This window comes from Ailuropoda melanoleuca, chromosome 9 (genome assembly GCF_002007445.2).
Source record: "Ailuropoda melanoleuca isolate Jingjing chromosome 9, ASM200744v2, whole genome shotgun sequence".
Classification (NCBI taxonomy): Eukaryota; Metazoa; Chordata; class Mammalia; order Carnivora; family Ursidae; genus Ailuropoda; species Ailuropoda melanoleuca.
Genome location: NC_048226.1, coordinates 26,705,962 through 26,722,523, shown reverse-complemented (window position 1 = coordinate 26,722,523; position 16,562 = coordinate 26,705,962). Strand labels below are relative to the sequence as shown.

Here is a 16,562-nt window from a genome sequence, read left to right as displayed (position 1 = left end):
AATGCTATTTTAAGACTAGAATCTTATGCCTGTTACTAGAAAAGGCATGTTGGCTGGCAGGGACTGTCGAGTTCTGAGAAGCATGCTGTCTCTTTGGATGCTGTGCTTAGAGATATGTAGATCACACATGAAGTTGATATTCAGATAGTTGACCAACACCCCATTGAAAGGAGTATGATTGTGATGGGAGGATGTTGGTGGTTGCGCATTCATTAGTCCTAGTATACAAATTGTTGTTCTAAATTCACTTCATTTAGGAGAAGTTTATACATGGGGTGACAATGATGAGGGACAACTGGGAGATGGAACTACAAATGCCATCCAGAGGCCTCGGTTGGTAGCCGCCCTTCAGGGTAAAAAGGTCAACCGCGTGGCCTGTGGCTCAGCACATACCCTTGCCTGGTCAACCAGCAAGCCTGCCAGTGCTGGGAAGCTTCCTGCACAGGTCAGTACTGATTGGGCCAGGTGGGCTAGGAAGTGTACAAATAGTGACAGAGTTACTATCTGTGTATTGAATTATGCATGTATGCTACACTCACACTTCATTTTCCATTGTATATCTATAGAGGTATTCCACTGAAAATAGTTCAGGTTAATAATGTGAAAAACAGTACTTTTAAGAACCTTAAAATTTACGTCAACCAACATTCTATATATATCAGTGTGTCACCTGTCATTCTAGATCTATCATAAACTATATAAAACCCTTCTGATAGTACAAGCTGCACATATTCCTTGGTAAATATATTTCTGTAGACTAATTTTTTTTTTTAGTATTTTCCTTGGTTTACGTTACTTGACTCAAGCAGTCAAGCTGGCCAGAATATTATTCTAAAAACAATGAGGTTATTCATACCAGACTCAGAAGTCACAGTGCTTCTCTGTTTTTGGAAAAAATATTTTCACAATTTATCTGTAAACTACAGCTTATCTGTGCATTTGACACCTAAGTTGACTTAATGCAGCCTCAATGTTTCAGGTTCCCATGGAATACAACCACTTGCAGGAAATCCCCATAATAGCGCTACGGAATCGGCTGCTTCTGCTACATCACATCTCAGAGCTCTTCTGCCCCTGTATCCCCATGTTCGACCTGGAGGGCTCTCTTGATGAAACTGGACTCGGGCCTTCTGTGGGGTTTGACACTCTGCGAGGAATTCTGATATCCCAGGGAAAGGTACTCTTGTAGCAATCTTTGCTGTAGGCAAAACTGGTATTTTCAGTAAACTTTAATCAAACAAAAATTCCCAAACTGGGAATGTAGAGAATGCAGCTTATTCAGCAGATGTTCATTGAGCTTCTACTATATGCCAGGCTCTGTTCTGGGTGCTCAGAATGCATCAATGAAAAACAGACAAAAATGTCTTCTCTGTTAGAGCTTACATTAAAAATTAATAGTGTGGTGTGGCATTTTCCTGTTGTAATCTCTGCCTCCCACCTCCCCAAAAAGGGTGAGGTGGTTTGCAAAACTAAGCCTTCTTGGCAATGTTCTCTGCTTGGCTAACCTTGAGGCATTATACCAAATCCCCACTGGCAGCAGGAAGGAAAAATGAGCTAATTTCTTCCTCAGGGATGTCCAGCAGAGGGTGCCAGATACTCTAGATGATTTAGATGAAAGTTCAGAACCAGGGTATGTAGAGATTCCTTGTCAAACAGTAATTTCACAGGCTGTGAATAGAATCATGAATGAGGGCACATAAAAATCACCAGACAGATTTTGACCCATCAATGTTTGTAATAATTTGAGCTTTCTAGAAATAGGATGCTTGATTCAGGAGTTAAGTTTCTGGCAAGCAGGTTGACAGGATGTTCTAAAAGAACCATTGTGTGATAGGGGAAGTATTTGTCAAAAAAAGCATAGAGGTCAGATTTGAGGACTGCTAATTCTAAAGAGTCTGTGATTCTGAGACCTATTTTGTGGCCTATTTTGTTATCAAAGATTATGGTCTTTTAAAATTTTAATTTAATTTAATTAAAAAAAATTTTTTTAAAGATTTTTATTTATTTGACAGACAGCACAAGTAGGGGTAAGAGGGAGAAGGAGAAGCAGGCTCCCTGCTGAGCAGGGAACCCGATGCAGGACTCGATCCCAGGACCCCAGGATCATGACCTGAGCTGAGGGCAGACACTTAACAGACTGAGCCACTCAGGCACCTCTAATTTTTATTTATTTATATTTTTTTAAGATTTATTTATTAGAGAGAGCATGCCCACACATGTAAGTGGGGGAAGAGTCAGAGGGGGAGACTCCCTGCTGAGCATGGAGCCCGATGTAGGGCTCGTTTCCATGACCCATGATATTGTGACCTGAGCAGAAACCAAGCGTCAGACGTTCAACCGAGACCCAAGCGCCCCATATGGTTTTTTTTTTTTTAAATGATAATAAAATCTAGATGTTTTGGAGTCCCGTCCAAGCAAATTTTTTTTTCCCTCAGGATTGGCTTTGTTTGCACTTAGCTGAAGGGGACTGGTACACACATTTTCTTTTATTTTTAAAGATTTTATTTATTTGTCAGAGAGAGAGCACAAGCAGGGGGAGCGGCAGGCAGGGGGAGAAGCAGGCTCCCCGCTGAGTAGGGAGCCTGATGTGGGACTTGATCCCAGGACCCTGAGATCATGACTTGAGTCAAAGGCAGATGCTTAACCGACTGAGCCACCCAGGCATCCCCACGCATTTTATTTTCATGTGTGGCTTAGAGACAAGTGGACATTGATAAGGATTGTGGTAATGGTAACACTTCTCTGATGGTGGGGAACAAGAAAATGTTGTGTATTGGTAACATTGGTATGAAGCTCAACTTCAACCATTTTTTTAATAATAAAAAGTAGGAAATTTGATCCCTTTTACCATTTTTTAATCCATCAGAGTAGAGGTGATAATAGATAGCTAGGGGAAAAAGCCTTCCCTCATAGGGAGAAAACCAAGTGAGAGGCAGGAGGTGTTCCACATGGACTACATGAGTGTTCTGCAGGCTGTGAGCACAGGGTCAGGACAGCAAGAGTGCCAAAGGAGTCCAGCAGGCACCCTCAGTGGCAGGAATGTATAATCCACCTCTGTTTTGGTCCTGGGTGGGAAAGGATCATATGTGCTGGAAAATTTGGGGAGTGGGTGTTGTTTGTGACCATGGAGAGTTATTACCAGGATGCCATTCAGAGCACAGAAGTGAGAGAGCACCATAGGAGAGCCAGGCTGGGTAAGGCCATTCAGAGAAGAGAAATGCATGTTCCTGTGGAGGAGGAACTGCCCTTGGTTCTGGGCTGAGCAGTTAGTAAAGCAGAGGTTAGGCAGGGTGGAGGGCAAAAGTAGCTGGTAAGTGTTATACAAGGGTGCGTGGTGAGCTCCTCTGTGAACCCCTGTGTGTTGTGATGGGTTCGCCTCTGTGGGCTGGTTGTCTCTCTGACACCCTCACTTGCTTCTCTACTTCTGAAGCCACCTTCTTTGGCTGTTTAGTGCTCTTGCCCTTCCTGCTTTCAGAAGTTGGAGTTCCGATCTGGGAGAGGGACCTAGACCCTGTTGCAGGTACCTTGTGCTCCCCCAGCCACCCTGTCTCTGGACAAGGGCCGAGTCATCCACTTGGCAGAGACCTGGGACTCCCACTGATCCTACCTCCTTTGAATCTCTTGAGTCTCCTTCCCTATGTCCGTCCTCACTGCTGCTGCCTCTGCCCTAGTCCATATGAGCATGGCAGGCCTGCCTCTACCTGGGTGACGTTGGACCCCACTCTCTTTTCTTGCTGTCTTGCACTGGGTATTCCAGGTTTCTTTCAGTGTATGGTGCCTGTATGTTCCCTCCTTCATTGGTCTCCACATCCTCACCCCAAGCCTGGCTTGACCCACAGGACCCCCTGGCCCTGCTGCTGTTTTGTGGTTTTGTCAGGACTGTGACACTGAGGCATAGTGTTTAATGTCAGTCCTGCCACTCGTGGACTTGTGGTTTGTCTGGGAACCCTTGGTTTTCTAGTCATTCCTCTGGGCCTGGCCTGAGTCCTAAGTCAGAGCAGACATGTGCCAGTATCTGGCCCTCCCCACTCTGTCTGCAGAGTGTGGTGGACTCCTCTTGCCTCCAGATGGTGGGCAGATGGCACTGGTGGGCCTCTGCATAGGTTTGTGCATGTGTTCCAGGCTGTGCCCCCGACACCACCTCATAATTAAGAAAAGAGAGTTTATAGTCACAAAAATTTGACTTTTTGGAATATTACTCAGCCATCAGAAAGGATAAATACTTACCATTTGCATCAACATAGATGGAACTGGAGGGTATTATGCTAGGTGAAATGAGTCAGGCAGAGAAAGACATATGATTTCACTCATATGTGGAACATAAGAAATAGCACAGCGGACCATAGGAGAAAGGAGGGAAAACTGAATGGGAAGAAATCAGAGAGGGAGACAAACCATGATACACTCTGGATTCTGGGAAACAAACTGAGGATTGCAGAAGGGAGGGAGTGGGGGGATGGGGTAACTGGGTGGTGGGTGTTAAGGAGGGCATCTGGTGGTGATGAGCACTGGGTGTTATATGCAACTAATGAATCATTGAACACTACATCAAATCTAATGATGTACTATATGGTGGCTAATTGAACTTAATAAAAAAAATTTGACTTTTGGGAAAGGGTATTTAAAACAATACCATGACATGATTTATCTATGGGTAATAATATTTCCTATAGCAGATTCTAAATTTTGTCCTTCTGTCATGTTTTAGGAGGCAGCTTTCCGAAAAGTAGTACAAGCAACTATGGTCCGAGATCGCCAACATGGTCCTGTGGTAGAGTTGAACCGGATTCAGGTAACATGTGGAAATTGTTCTTAGTCTGACACTCCTCCGATGGGATGGTTTTATGGTTGGGAGTCAGGACCCCCCATAGCTTGAGGGAAGAGCAAACTTTAGGGAGCAAGTTGCCACCTGTCTGTGATGTCTTGTGGTGCTGAGGCTTCCAGTTGGGAAAGCAAATTGTTTTCTTTGTAACAGAAGAAAGAAGAACTTATTTCAGATAATCCAGAAGGATGCACTACAGATAAGCAAAGAGGGAAAAGTAAAAATGACCATGTTTCCACCACATAGTGATAACGACTGCTGACATTTGGAGGCGTATTTGTATGTTTGTCATAATTGGAACTGGATGCCTCTCTTTTGTTACTTGCTGTTTTTTCCCTTATTACATTGTAAGCATCTCTCCTTGCCCTACAGTGGGACTGTGAGATTATTTTTGCTGACCACCTACCCCATGTTCTCTTAGTTTTCTCTGTCAGATTTTTCTGCAGGGGGCTGGAAGGCTGTGCCCACTTTTCTGGGATATAGCAGGGCTTCTTGGCACAGCCCCAACTACAAATGTGTCTTCAGTTGCCCTCCTCGTATTGGTTCTGAGAAGCAGGGCCGGTGAGAGGCCCTCCATACATCAAATTTTATGTGGGGACAATTCCCATTCCCGCCAGCCTCCCACCTTTTCTGGCTCTGATAGCTTTCTTTGCCTACTTAATAGACCAGAATCACTAATACTGTTCTCTAGTAATTGGAGAAATGAAAAGTAGGCCATCTCTGAATTAATACTGCTGCCAAGTGTAGATAAACTTACTTAGTTTAAAAAATTAACTAAAAACAAGAGAACTCCAGCATTGATAATGGTATTATGTGCACTTGACATTTAACATGCAAATGAAATGGCCCCACCTCTTGGAACAGAAACAGAGTTACAAAGAACAAATTCTTTGTTCCTTTATATTAACACATGATTTTTACCCTCATGTTGGTTGCATGACTAGACATTTCTCCAGAGTTGTTCTTGGGGGCATTTTGAATTAAGACACAAACTCTTGTCATTTGTTGGAGAACACGTGTGACCACACTGATGGAAGTAGCCCCTTCACTGACGTCAGACTTGTTAATGCTAAGCTGGTCAGTCAGCCCACTCTACAAAAATAATGGGCTGTTTAATAAGGTTCATAAAAAAGGTTTTATTTCCCCACCTTGGAGGATCATTTTGGTTTGTTCTATGTTATTAGGTCTTAAACACTGAAGTTCATAAGTGAGGAAAGCTCAGCTAACACAGATGGTTGGGCATTCCTAGATCATATGCCTGCCCCAGCCACACACAGAGGTGCTTAGTCAGGGCCAGCGGCCTGATACGGGTATTCAGATCTGAGGCTTTTGGCATCATTGAGCCTTGGTGACCTGGAACCTAGGTTAGGCATGCCTTTTCTTTCTCTTATCTCAGATTTTGCATTCATCATGTTTGGATACCTCTTCCCTTCCTTGTCTTTATGTTCCAGCACAGTGCCTTATGTTATGAAAATGTTCAGTACATGTTTGAAAAATAGAATGGATAAAGGACAAATTCATATTAGCATTTTTAAAATGCACATGAACAATGTTCAGTGCAGCATGCCATGGTGCTCCAGTACACCTAGTGGCCACGAGAGTTAGGTCCTCTTCAGTTCAGATTTCATACTTCCTTCCTAAAGCCAGAAAGATCTTCCACAAAGATGGACATACAGTTGTTTTTTTTGGTCAAAAATAGAGTAGGGGGTGAGAGTGGGAGATATTCCACTCATCTTGAGTTGAGCTCAAGATACCAGTTGATCCAGAAAGGTGGTGTCAGCTGTCCTGTGGCCACAGGTTGGTGCTGGCATCAGCCTTCTCCCATAGGGGTGCCATTGTAGATATTCTCATACTGTCTGTGCAAAGTGTTCTAGAGACACAAAAACATAGGCATGTTCCTGGAGGGTTTTTCTTTGTTTATTTGAATATGATTTAGTTTTATAACAGAATCTGAAAATCAGTGTACATAAAAAAATTAATTTAAAATTTATTGCCGAATTAATGAGCATGCTCTTTCCTGAAAATTTGGAAAATTCAGATTAAAGGCAATTAAAATGACGTATATTCCTACTGTCCAGAAGTAGCCACAGGTACATAGGTGCCTGTTCTTGCAGAGTCATAGCTGTGTTCTCATAGCCATTTCCTTCAGAGGAGCCAAGAGCATCCAGTCTCTGTTAACTGGTATTATAAATGGAGGTGGTGTGACATTCAGAGTGGGAAGCTGGGTCTACATCTTGTTTCTCATGGATGGACACATCCCTCTTCCTTTCTGTAGCTCAGTTTACTGTGGGGATATTGGGTACCTTGAAGAACTGCTGTGAGGTTTAAATGAAATCACATTTGTGAACATAAACAGTCAAATATGTGGCACAAAGAACATTTCATTCCATAGGAGGCTATTATCATTATTGTCATTATTTGTAAGTCTTGTTTATGATTATTAGTGTGTGAGAATTAGCTATTTAAACTCACCCTAGAACTTAGTAAGAAGTTAAGAATTGTGAGAGTTGAGCCGGAGGAGGCAACAGAAAAGTGCATTTTCATGAACATTTTTTTCCTTAACTTTTCATTTTGCCATTATTTTAGACTGAGCTTCTCAGGTGATTCTGAAGCACTGTGTAGCCTACAAAACTGCAGGGTTACTGAGTCCACACCAGGTGAGGGCCTTGAAGGCTCTTGGTCTGATCTGTCTGAAAATCTTAGCTTAGGGTGAGAAATATAGGTATTGTACTTGGGGGAGATGCAGTGACCCCAAGGGTTGGAGTAGGATACATGCAGATGAGTAAGGGACAGGAGGAAGGTTCTTTTCTGGCTGAGGTGGTGCCTCCAGGTTTGGTCTCAGCCATTTGGTTCGAAGCTCAGAGTCCTGATAGTCTGCTAAGGAGGGCTGCTTTTGGAGTTCCTGGCATCTTATTCATGGAGACTGAGGCAGTGTGGCGAAGTGGTTGGCTATGGTTAAAGTTATGAAGTGTGAGGATGAATCATATTGTAGTTACTGACCACATGGGCTGTCACCACCCTCTGTGAATGGCCAACCAAAGGTCTGTGATTTCTTGAGGGAATGTTTACTTAGACACCATGAGTCCTAAGGGGTGCTGTGCTGTGGCAACATGCTGCATGCATTTGGGTGAACAAAGGCCATGCCTCCCATGATTATAGCAGAGCTTCCATTAGCACAGATGTCCAGCGGGCATCCTGTGTGTAAGGCCTGAGGAGGTAAACATGTGTCCAGTGAGGGGAAAGGAGTGTGAGACCAGTCTTTGAGGTTCTCAGAGGGTTTGTGTGCAGGAAGTAAGGGACATAAAGTCCCTCAAGGGAGGAGGAGGAGCAGTCATAGAGAAATAAGGCTTAGTCTCGAAGCTCTTCAACCTTGTACAGATGTTTTCTGTGGGTTTTGCTTTCTTTTGTTGGGTGATTGCGGCAGCATCTGAATGTTACTGTTTGTGGGCTCCACTCATGACAGCTCTTTAGATCCAGCAGCAGAGTCCTGGCTGGACTTCTACCCTGGTGACCAGGGCAGAGGAGTAAAGGGTAACAAAAGGGACAACATCTTGTTGCTATGGATGTTCCAGGGCTGGTTAGCTGTGGAAGATAGTAGCTGTGTGCTTTCTGCTGCTGTGGTTGTTTCCTATTTATTTCTTTTCTCCTCTCTAGGTCAAACGTTCAAGGAGTAAAGGAGGCCTAGCAGGTCCTGATGGGACCAAGTCGGTCTTTGGGCAGATGTGTGCTAAGATGAGCTCGTTCAGTCCCGACAGCCTCCTCCTTCCCCACCGCGTCTGGAAAGTCAAGTTTGTGGGTGAGAACTCGCATACACTGGCAGGCCTGTGATCCTGAGGGTTGGCAGTCTGAGCACAGACAGTAGTGCAGTGGGCATTACAGGGAGAGCTGAGAAGTCCATCTAGCTGCACCCTGCAGGGCTTTCCTGGCGTGGCTGTGAGTTGCTGACTCTCCTTTCCCTCAAGGTGAATCTGTGGATGACTGTGGTGGTGGCTACAGTGAGTCCATAGCCGAGATCTGTGAAGAACTGCAGAATGGACTCACCCCACTTCTGATCGTGACACCCAATGGGAGAGACGAGTCAGGGGCCAACCGCGACTGCTACCTGTTCAGCCCCGCTGCCAGGGCGCCCGTGCACACCAACATGTTCCGCTTTCTGGGTGGGCCTTCTCCCACGGGCACGATGCCTCATTTATGTGGCTGTGTGTGCCCCAGTTACTTGATGTCTACTCTGTCTTTGGAATGACAATCATTTTGAGTATTTGTTTTTTTAGCATTTTCAGTGCGCAGGTGCAGGGACATGCAGAGCCCAACCATCAGTGAGTGGCAGGGTGCTAAGGGCCAGAAAGTGTTTGGCACACAGAAGATCTGAAATACCATATTTCTGCCGCTTAAATGTATCTGAAACTTGGGATCAGGTCTGAGGGGTTTTGGTAGTTGGTCAGTCCCTCTCTCCTATTCCATTAAGTATCTGTGCTGAGTGCTCCTGTTGCTGCCTTTACCTCTCCAGGTACTCTACCCACCTTCCTTGAGAAACTCCGTCTGTTTGTTTTGTCATCAAAGGAATGGAGATTAGCCTCTGTGTGGCTTATACCTATTGGTAGAAAGAGAAGAGTTAGAAACTAGGCCCATAGGAACAAAAGGAAACAATGAATTTAGAATAGGACAAAATGTTTTAAGGGTGGACCTGTCTCCATGAATTTGGGTAACATTGGTTTAGAAGGCACTGAGGCCCAGTGTAGAGCTATTCTGTGGTGTTGTTGATTGAACTATATGTTTTATATTTGATTTCAAGTATCTCCTGTTACGTGTGCAGGTGTGTTACTGGGCATCGCTATCCGGACTGGGAGTCCCCTGAGCCTCAATCTGGCTGAGCCTGTCTGGAAGCAGCTGGCTGGGATGAGCCTCACCATTGCAGATCTCAGTGAGGTAACCACCAGGAAAGCGGGGATGGGGAAATGTGACACCTAGTGTACCTGGTACAGAGTGTAGGGGGCGCCCCTGACTGCAGACTACCTTCTAGTAGAAAAAAAGGTCTATGGATGTTAGGCCAGTTTGCTTCTAGAACTTGATAGACCCTGTATTTTGTGGTGCTTTTTGCAACTTGAAATCTTGTCAGATAAGAAAGTTCACCAGTTTTCCTGTAGAGGAGCAGAACTTGTGAGTGGCTGGGTGGCGGCTTTGGCTTTTAGATGGGGAGACGTGACTGGCTGACCACAGCCAGCATCTTCCCTGTGGCCATACTTCCCTTGGTACCATGACTGTAGGGCGGGATCCATCTCCAACCAGTGGCTGTTGCTCTCTTTGTGGTTAATTTTAAGGACTTCCTTGAATGACAAGCTCTTTCCTCAGGTCCCTGGGTGAAGTACTTTCTCACTGCTGGTCTCTTTTATTTCTCGGCATGTATAATGCGCCAGCAGCCTTGAGGTATGCCCAGTGCAGACTGAGGCCCCCCCATGGCTGAACACCTCAGGTGTGAACTGCAGTCAGAAGTGTGGTAAAGACCCTGACTTAACATGTGGGCTCCCTTTTTTCCCTTAAAAGGTTGATAAAGATTTTATCCCTGGGCTCATGTACATCCGTGACAACGAAGCCACCTCAGAGGAGTTTGAGGCCATGAGTCTGCCCTTCACTGTGCCAAGTGCAAGTGGCCAGGACATTCAGCTGAGCTCCAAGTACACGCACATCACCCTGGACAACCGTGCAGAGTATGTCCGGCTGGCAATAAACTACAGGTGGGGCCATCTGCCTTCCATTGTTTTGATCAGTAAATAGCAAAAATAGGAAGTAGTTTGCTTGGATGGCTGCATTTTTCAGAACTACTACCATACAGTAAAATGCTAGTGAACTTGGTTCCAACTGCTGCTGATCTATAGTCGCCAAAGCTTATTTTGTAATCCAAGTCAGAGTATTCATTATTCTTGCCTAAGATTCCTGGCTCTGACTAGAAAACCAAGGTGCATAGAATTGTCCTGTTTTGGGAGCTGTCCTGGGTAGTAGTCACTGGACCTATTGGTCCCACCCCTGCCAGGCCCTCACACCAGCATTCCTCATGGTTGCTATGTGGCAGGTCAGCAATGCCACCCATCTGGTTTCTGCTATTCATTGCTGCTTCCACCTGACATTATAAGTCCACACAGTGGACCTTGTTCTCCAGAAGCACCTGGCCAGCTACTTGGTGAGATTGCACATTGGGTGGGTTTGGCTTGCTGAGTTCTAGTTGTAGGTGGTCCCGGCAAGTGTGCTATGTTGTACCTTGGTGTTCATTTCTGCTTTATGCCCTAACTCGCCAGTCATGAAGGCCCTGAACACAGTATTTGCTTCCAGAGGGTTCTTACTGTGGGTGCTATGGAGCCTGGTTCTCTGATTATGCACATCTAATTCTGGCTCCTTCCTAGGTATGCGATAAATATTAAGAATTGTGTCTTGGAAGCTCTAGGTGGTTTTTAAGATTATCTTCTATGTGTCAGTGTAGGTGAACTCAGTATGTGAGAAGCTCTGTGATGCTATTTTTATAAGGTACATGCCTCGGTCATCTGTGTGATAAGGCTTGGTGTGAGTAGGATAAGATCTAGGTTACCAAAGATACAAATGCAAAGTGAGTTTTTTCTTTCAGACTCCATGAATTTGATGAGCAGGTGGCTGCCGTCCGGGAAGGAATGGCCCGAGTCGTGCCTGTCCCCCTTCTTTCTCTGTTCACTGGATATGAATTGGAGACAATGGTATGCCCCCGAGCGCTACTGTCCTAGAACTGCCTTTTGAATATCAAGCCACGAAATCAGTACCACTAGTTAATTTCTTGGTTAAATCTTGCACTTAATTTACATCTGAAATACGCTCATGCCTGGTAGATGAAGTGAAAACATGTTTGAAAAGTGGGTGTTCCCTGCCTGCGCCCTTCCTTCCCTTGCAGCCCCTCCTCCCCCTGCCCCATCCCACACCAGGATGGAGCACAGGGTCAAGTGCACATCCACCTGAACACATGGGACCTGTCCTCCTAACTGTCCACTCAGGCTCTCACACACGTCCTCCCTGAAACAAGCCTTGGTAGAAAGAGTGATTGACTCTCTACTGAAGTGAAAAGTCAAAAGTGTCACCCAGCCCTGACAGTATGTCCTTCTGCAGGTATGTGGCAGCCCAGATATCCCTCTACATCTCTTAAAGTCAGTGGCAACATACAAAGGAATCGAGCCTTCTGCATCCCTGATCCAGTGGTTCTGGGAGGTGATGGAGTCCTTCTCCAACACAGAGCGTTCCCTCTTCCTTCGCTTTGTGTGGGGCCGGACGAGACTGCCCAGGACCATCGCCGACTTCCGGGGCAGAGACTTTGTCATCCAGGTGTGGTTCCTGCATATCCTGTGGTGTCAGCTGTGGGGGCATGCTCCTTGCACATGATCCTACAGCAGAATAGAAAATGGGACTCTCGTTTTATGTGGTTTTTTCCTTCTTCCTGGAAATAATAATAAAAAGCACATCCAATTTCTTTGATTTGATTGCTCAAAATTTTATGACTGTAGGTCTTAGGTCTCACTTTCTACTTCTGGAAAATTTATCTGGCCGTCACCAGAAGATACTGCTGTTATGTCAGCATATTTGAGATTTTGAGCACACATGTCATTTAAAGCATATATTTGATTCCTGGTTGAATTAGGTAAATTAAATAATGTCGCTTACTAGGAAAAATAAGAACAACCATCAGATTGAGAACAAGAGTTTTGCTTTGATTTCTAACTCTGTGGTGCAATGATCAGAAACAGGCTTTGTTTATCTGCTGGGTCACAAGGTGAAGTGACTTAAGCCCCCTCTTCCTCCTCTATCTTGAAGCAACATGTGTGACTGTCCAGGTAGCAATACCATGGGGATGGGGGACTTCCTCGGAGGGGAAGATTGGGGTGGAAAGTCCGTTCTCCCTGCATGCTTGAAAGGATTTGAGGCTGGGCTCCTTCCTGAGCACAGCCTGACTCCAGTCTCTGACTGGGGTTGCAGTAGTAGTCATTTGTCACAGAGATCTTTGAGAGCAACATATAGTTTTTCTCTCCAAAAGTAGGTAATTCTTGGGTCCACAATTCTCTGCTGGCTTCATAGTGTTTTATCAGTAGTAGTCAAAGGGGCTAATGGGTTTAAGGAGAATTCCCCATGCGGGTGTGTGCTGAGCCCGCATCCTCTGCCTGCCATGTTCCAGGCCCTGTTCACAGCACTGATTTGTCAAAAGTAATTGCCTCAGTAACCAATTGCTATTTTTGACTCCAAGTCCTAGGAATTATTAAGTTACTCCTTTTAATTTCTCAAGTGGGCTAGAGTATTTGTTTTCTGATACTTTGTTATTCATAGCCGAAAATATTATGATTTTTGTGAGAGTCAAGAGTCTAATGAACATAATAAAATAGATTAACAGTTCTACCTGTCCTTGTACATAGTCTCTGATTATTTAACATTTATTCATCAATAGGTATTGGATAAATACAACCCTCCTGACCACTTCCTTCCTGAATCCTACACCTGCTTCTTTTTGCTGAAGTTGCCTAGATATTCCTGTAAACAGGTGCTGGAGGAAAAACTGAAATATGCCATCCACTTTTGCAAATCGATAGACACAGATGATTATGCTCGCATAGCCCTTACAGGAGAGCCAGCTGCCGATGACAGCAGTGACGACTCAGAGAATGAGGATGTGGATTCATTTGCTTCAGACTCTACGCAGGATTATTTAACAGGACACTGAGATGGAGAAATGCCATTGCAAGACACCACGAGACTAAGCAAGGAGGCAGAGTACTGCAGTTTAGAGTGCAGGAGGTAGTGTGTTTGCTGAGAAATACTAGGTCTCTAAAAGGCATGGGGTGGGCAGGGAGACTGATTGCTCATGATTGAACAATGAAAGGAATAATGATCAGAAAGTCAGCCTTGCACGTGGGGCACTATGTGGACACTTAACATTTATTTTTGAGACTTAAAAGGGTCTTACCCATAATGCTGCATTACATGTAGGACTTCTGTGTTTACTACAATGTGTAAATGTTTATATAAATACTGAATTGCAGCATCCCCAAAATGAATAAAAAGCCTTTTTACTTGTGGGTGCAATAGATCGTTGTTTTTTTTTTTCCTTTTTTCTTCTTTTCAAGTGTTGTGCATTGTCTTGATTGTACATTGGAAATACTGTGTAATGATTAAATCATATTATAAATATTTCAATATTACCCTGAATTTATTAAAAGTTTTTTAAACATTAAATGATCAGTATTACTTAAATGCATCTATAGGTCATTTATACCAAAACCAAAACAAAAAGGCCATTGGTCTCCCTCTTCTCCCCAGGTGCACATTTTAGCATATGCAGTATGTAACTTGAATTGAGGCCTTTCTGTGAGCAGTATCTATCATAGGAAGTATACTATATATAATGTTTGTGTCCTGTATATCCCTAAATTTTAATTCCCTATGAATAAAACATCTGTCATAAAATTGTAAGCTGAACTTTCTTATCTGGTTAGGCTAGTACTGGTGGATATGCTACAGCCAAAAAATAGTCTTTGATAGAGCATTATTTAAGGCCATTCCAGTCTAGTTTAGACTGTTTTGATTACAAAAAGCAAACTCACTCCAGTGACAAAGGAGGAATGGGTAAAAGAGTGGGAAGTTTTAAGGGGAGTGGCTGGTGTTGGGAGCTGGGGAGGAGGAGCCTTCAGGATCTGTTCCCCTGGCCTCCACCCCTGCCTGTCCTGGTTCCCATCCCACTGGCCTCGGGTCAGGCATGTGTTTCAGGATTTGAGAGCTGTGTGTTCTCGAGTTGTGTGTATGGCAGGTTCTCTGCAAAGGGAAGGACTGAGAATAGGGTAGGAAAGTTGGTTAACAGGCCTGGTGTGCTCAAACTTGAGGTAAATTAGATGAAGTCAAAAGGAGATATTTTATGTTGGGAGACTATTTCTTTATTCAGGGATACAATCGAGCTTTGCATCAGAAAAACAGGGATGTACTGTATGGCGACTAACATAATATAATAAAAAAATTAAAAAAAAAAAAAAGGAAAATCCAAAGAGAGTGAAGTTTCTGGGAATTTATCCATGACCAAATTTGTGAATGCCCAGATTAGTCTTTTATTTTTACCTTGGCTCAAAATCTTCATAATCTGTGAGGTGTTTTTTAAATCACCAACCTTTTTGTTGTCAGTCAGCTTTTGATGCATAACAAACTACCCCTAAATTTGGTGGCATACAAGATGCAACGTTTATTTCTCTCACATATCTGGACTGGCTAGTCTTGGCTGAATGGCTGTAGACAATGGGTTAGGCAGGGCTCTGCTTCACATGCAAGAGAACAACTGAAAACAGGTGAGGCCTATACTCAGAACTGAACTGTCCCTCCACCCACATTCTGTGGGCCAACCCCCAAACCGAGTGACAAATGTCTTTTGCCTCTAGAATAGCTGTTCTTAGAACAAGTCTTGTTCAAGGACCCGTTAGTTTCCCTTTAAAGGTGTCCCATGAGGTCCTCCCTCTTCCAACTATGTATCTGCATGAAGCTAAATTTTCTTCATATCCTGCAACCAAAACTATATTACAATATGTGGATGGCAGAAACAGGAATGAGATTCCAGCTATCTTCTCATGAGCCAGATAGTAAAAAGATTAATAAACATGTTAATGCTATTCTCACTAAATCACTAAGTTTTTTAGTTTTGGAAAATAGTTTTTCAGAATACTATTCATGTTAATAAGTAATGGGTTTGTTGGGACACTTGGGTGGTGCAGTTGGTTAGGCATCTGACTCTTGGTTTTGGCTCAGGTTATGGGATTGAGCCCCACAAGGGCTCGACCCTCAGCATGAAGTCCGCTTGGGATTCTCTTTCTCTCCATATGCCCTTCCCACTTGTGCTTTCTCTTTCTCGCTCTCTCAAATCTCAAAGAAAAATAAGTAATGGTTTTATTTTATTTTAAAATCAATGAATATTTTGAAACATTTTAATTTTAATTTCCAATTTGGTAATTATTGATGGATAGAACATAGATAAAAATTACTGAATGAAAAAGGGTTCTGAGTCGAACTGCTGCAGAGGAGGGGACTTCAAAGTCATCACCAGAAGTGTGGTCCAGGGAACTGCAAACAGCTTGGACAGCCATGCCTTCTACCTACCTGGCTTGTTTCTGCTGTGTTTGCACTCTTCAGAAGCAATTGCCTGAGTCCTACTTGTTATGAGCTCTTTTTCTTTAACTTCAGAAATGCTGGAGGATTATCTGTTTCCTACATTTATTCCACTCAAAAAAAAAAAAATAGGGACTTTGATTTTCATAGTAACACTTTCTTCATTTTTGTCCAAGGCAAATCTCTAAGACAGTTACCTGTCCTCTTCAATTTAATTTTTTAATCTTACCTGATTTATGAGGCCTAAAGTTATGGTTCATTTTGGCAGATTAAAATTAGTGCAGCAGAACCTGTGGAAAGGTAAACTGTAGGAAAGACAGACCCAAATTGTGCTAGGAGTGGAATTCTTCAGTCGCTGATGAAGACTCCTTAATTTCATTAGCAGGTTCCATCAACATTTTGAATTGTGGGTTAATCCCTTCTGAGGCAATTAATGGTGTGATGCATCGTGTGTGTTTTTCTACCAATAAAAGTAGTGGATGTGCATTTATAATGCATATGAAACTCCATCTGTTTAGATTTACAAAAACTTAATATGGTACCTGACACTAGAATCCCTGACAAATTCTTTTGGTTTTCTTAGCATAGACCACCTCCAGTA

General features: G+C 43.7%; 1 protein-coding gene across 7 annotated transcripts in view; it reads left to right on the top strand.

The window, feature by feature from the left end:
- Nucleotides 1-13,905, top strand: part of HERC2 (HECT and RLD domain containing E3 ubiquitin protein ligase 2) — a 234,929-nt gene extending 221,024 nt beyond the window's left edge. For 6 of the 7 annotated variants that reach the window (XM_019809923.2, XM_019809922.2, XM_011237249.3 and 3 more), the window contains 10 exons: nucleotides 258-445; nucleotides 980-1,177; nucleotides 4,709-4,792; nucleotides 8,477-8,618; nucleotides 8,785-8,979; nucleotides 9,636-9,748; nucleotides 10,364-10,554; nucleotides 11,436-11,541; nucleotides 11,945-12,157; nucleotides 13,269-13,905. In XM_019809923.2, the coding sequence (XP_019665482.1) occupies nucleotides 258-445; nucleotides 980-1,177; nucleotides 4,709-4,792; nucleotides 8,477-8,618; nucleotides 8,785-8,979; nucleotides 9,636-9,748; nucleotides 10,364-10,554; nucleotides 11,436-11,541; nucleotides 11,945-12,157; nucleotides 13,269-13,541 (1,703 nt within the window). In that variant the 3' untranslated portion in view covers nucleotides 13,542-13,905. Of the gene's footprint in view, nucleotides 1-257; nucleotides 446-979; nucleotides 1,178-4,708; nucleotides 4,793-8,476; nucleotides 8,619-8,784; nucleotides 8,980-9,635; nucleotides 9,749-10,363; nucleotides 10,555-11,435; nucleotides 11,542-11,944; nucleotides 12,158-13,268 lie in introns of those variants that run through there. The other variant, XR_004627758.1, reaches the window with a different exon arrangement.
- The last annotated feature ends 2,657 nt before the right edge of the window (nucleotides 13,906-16,562 follow it).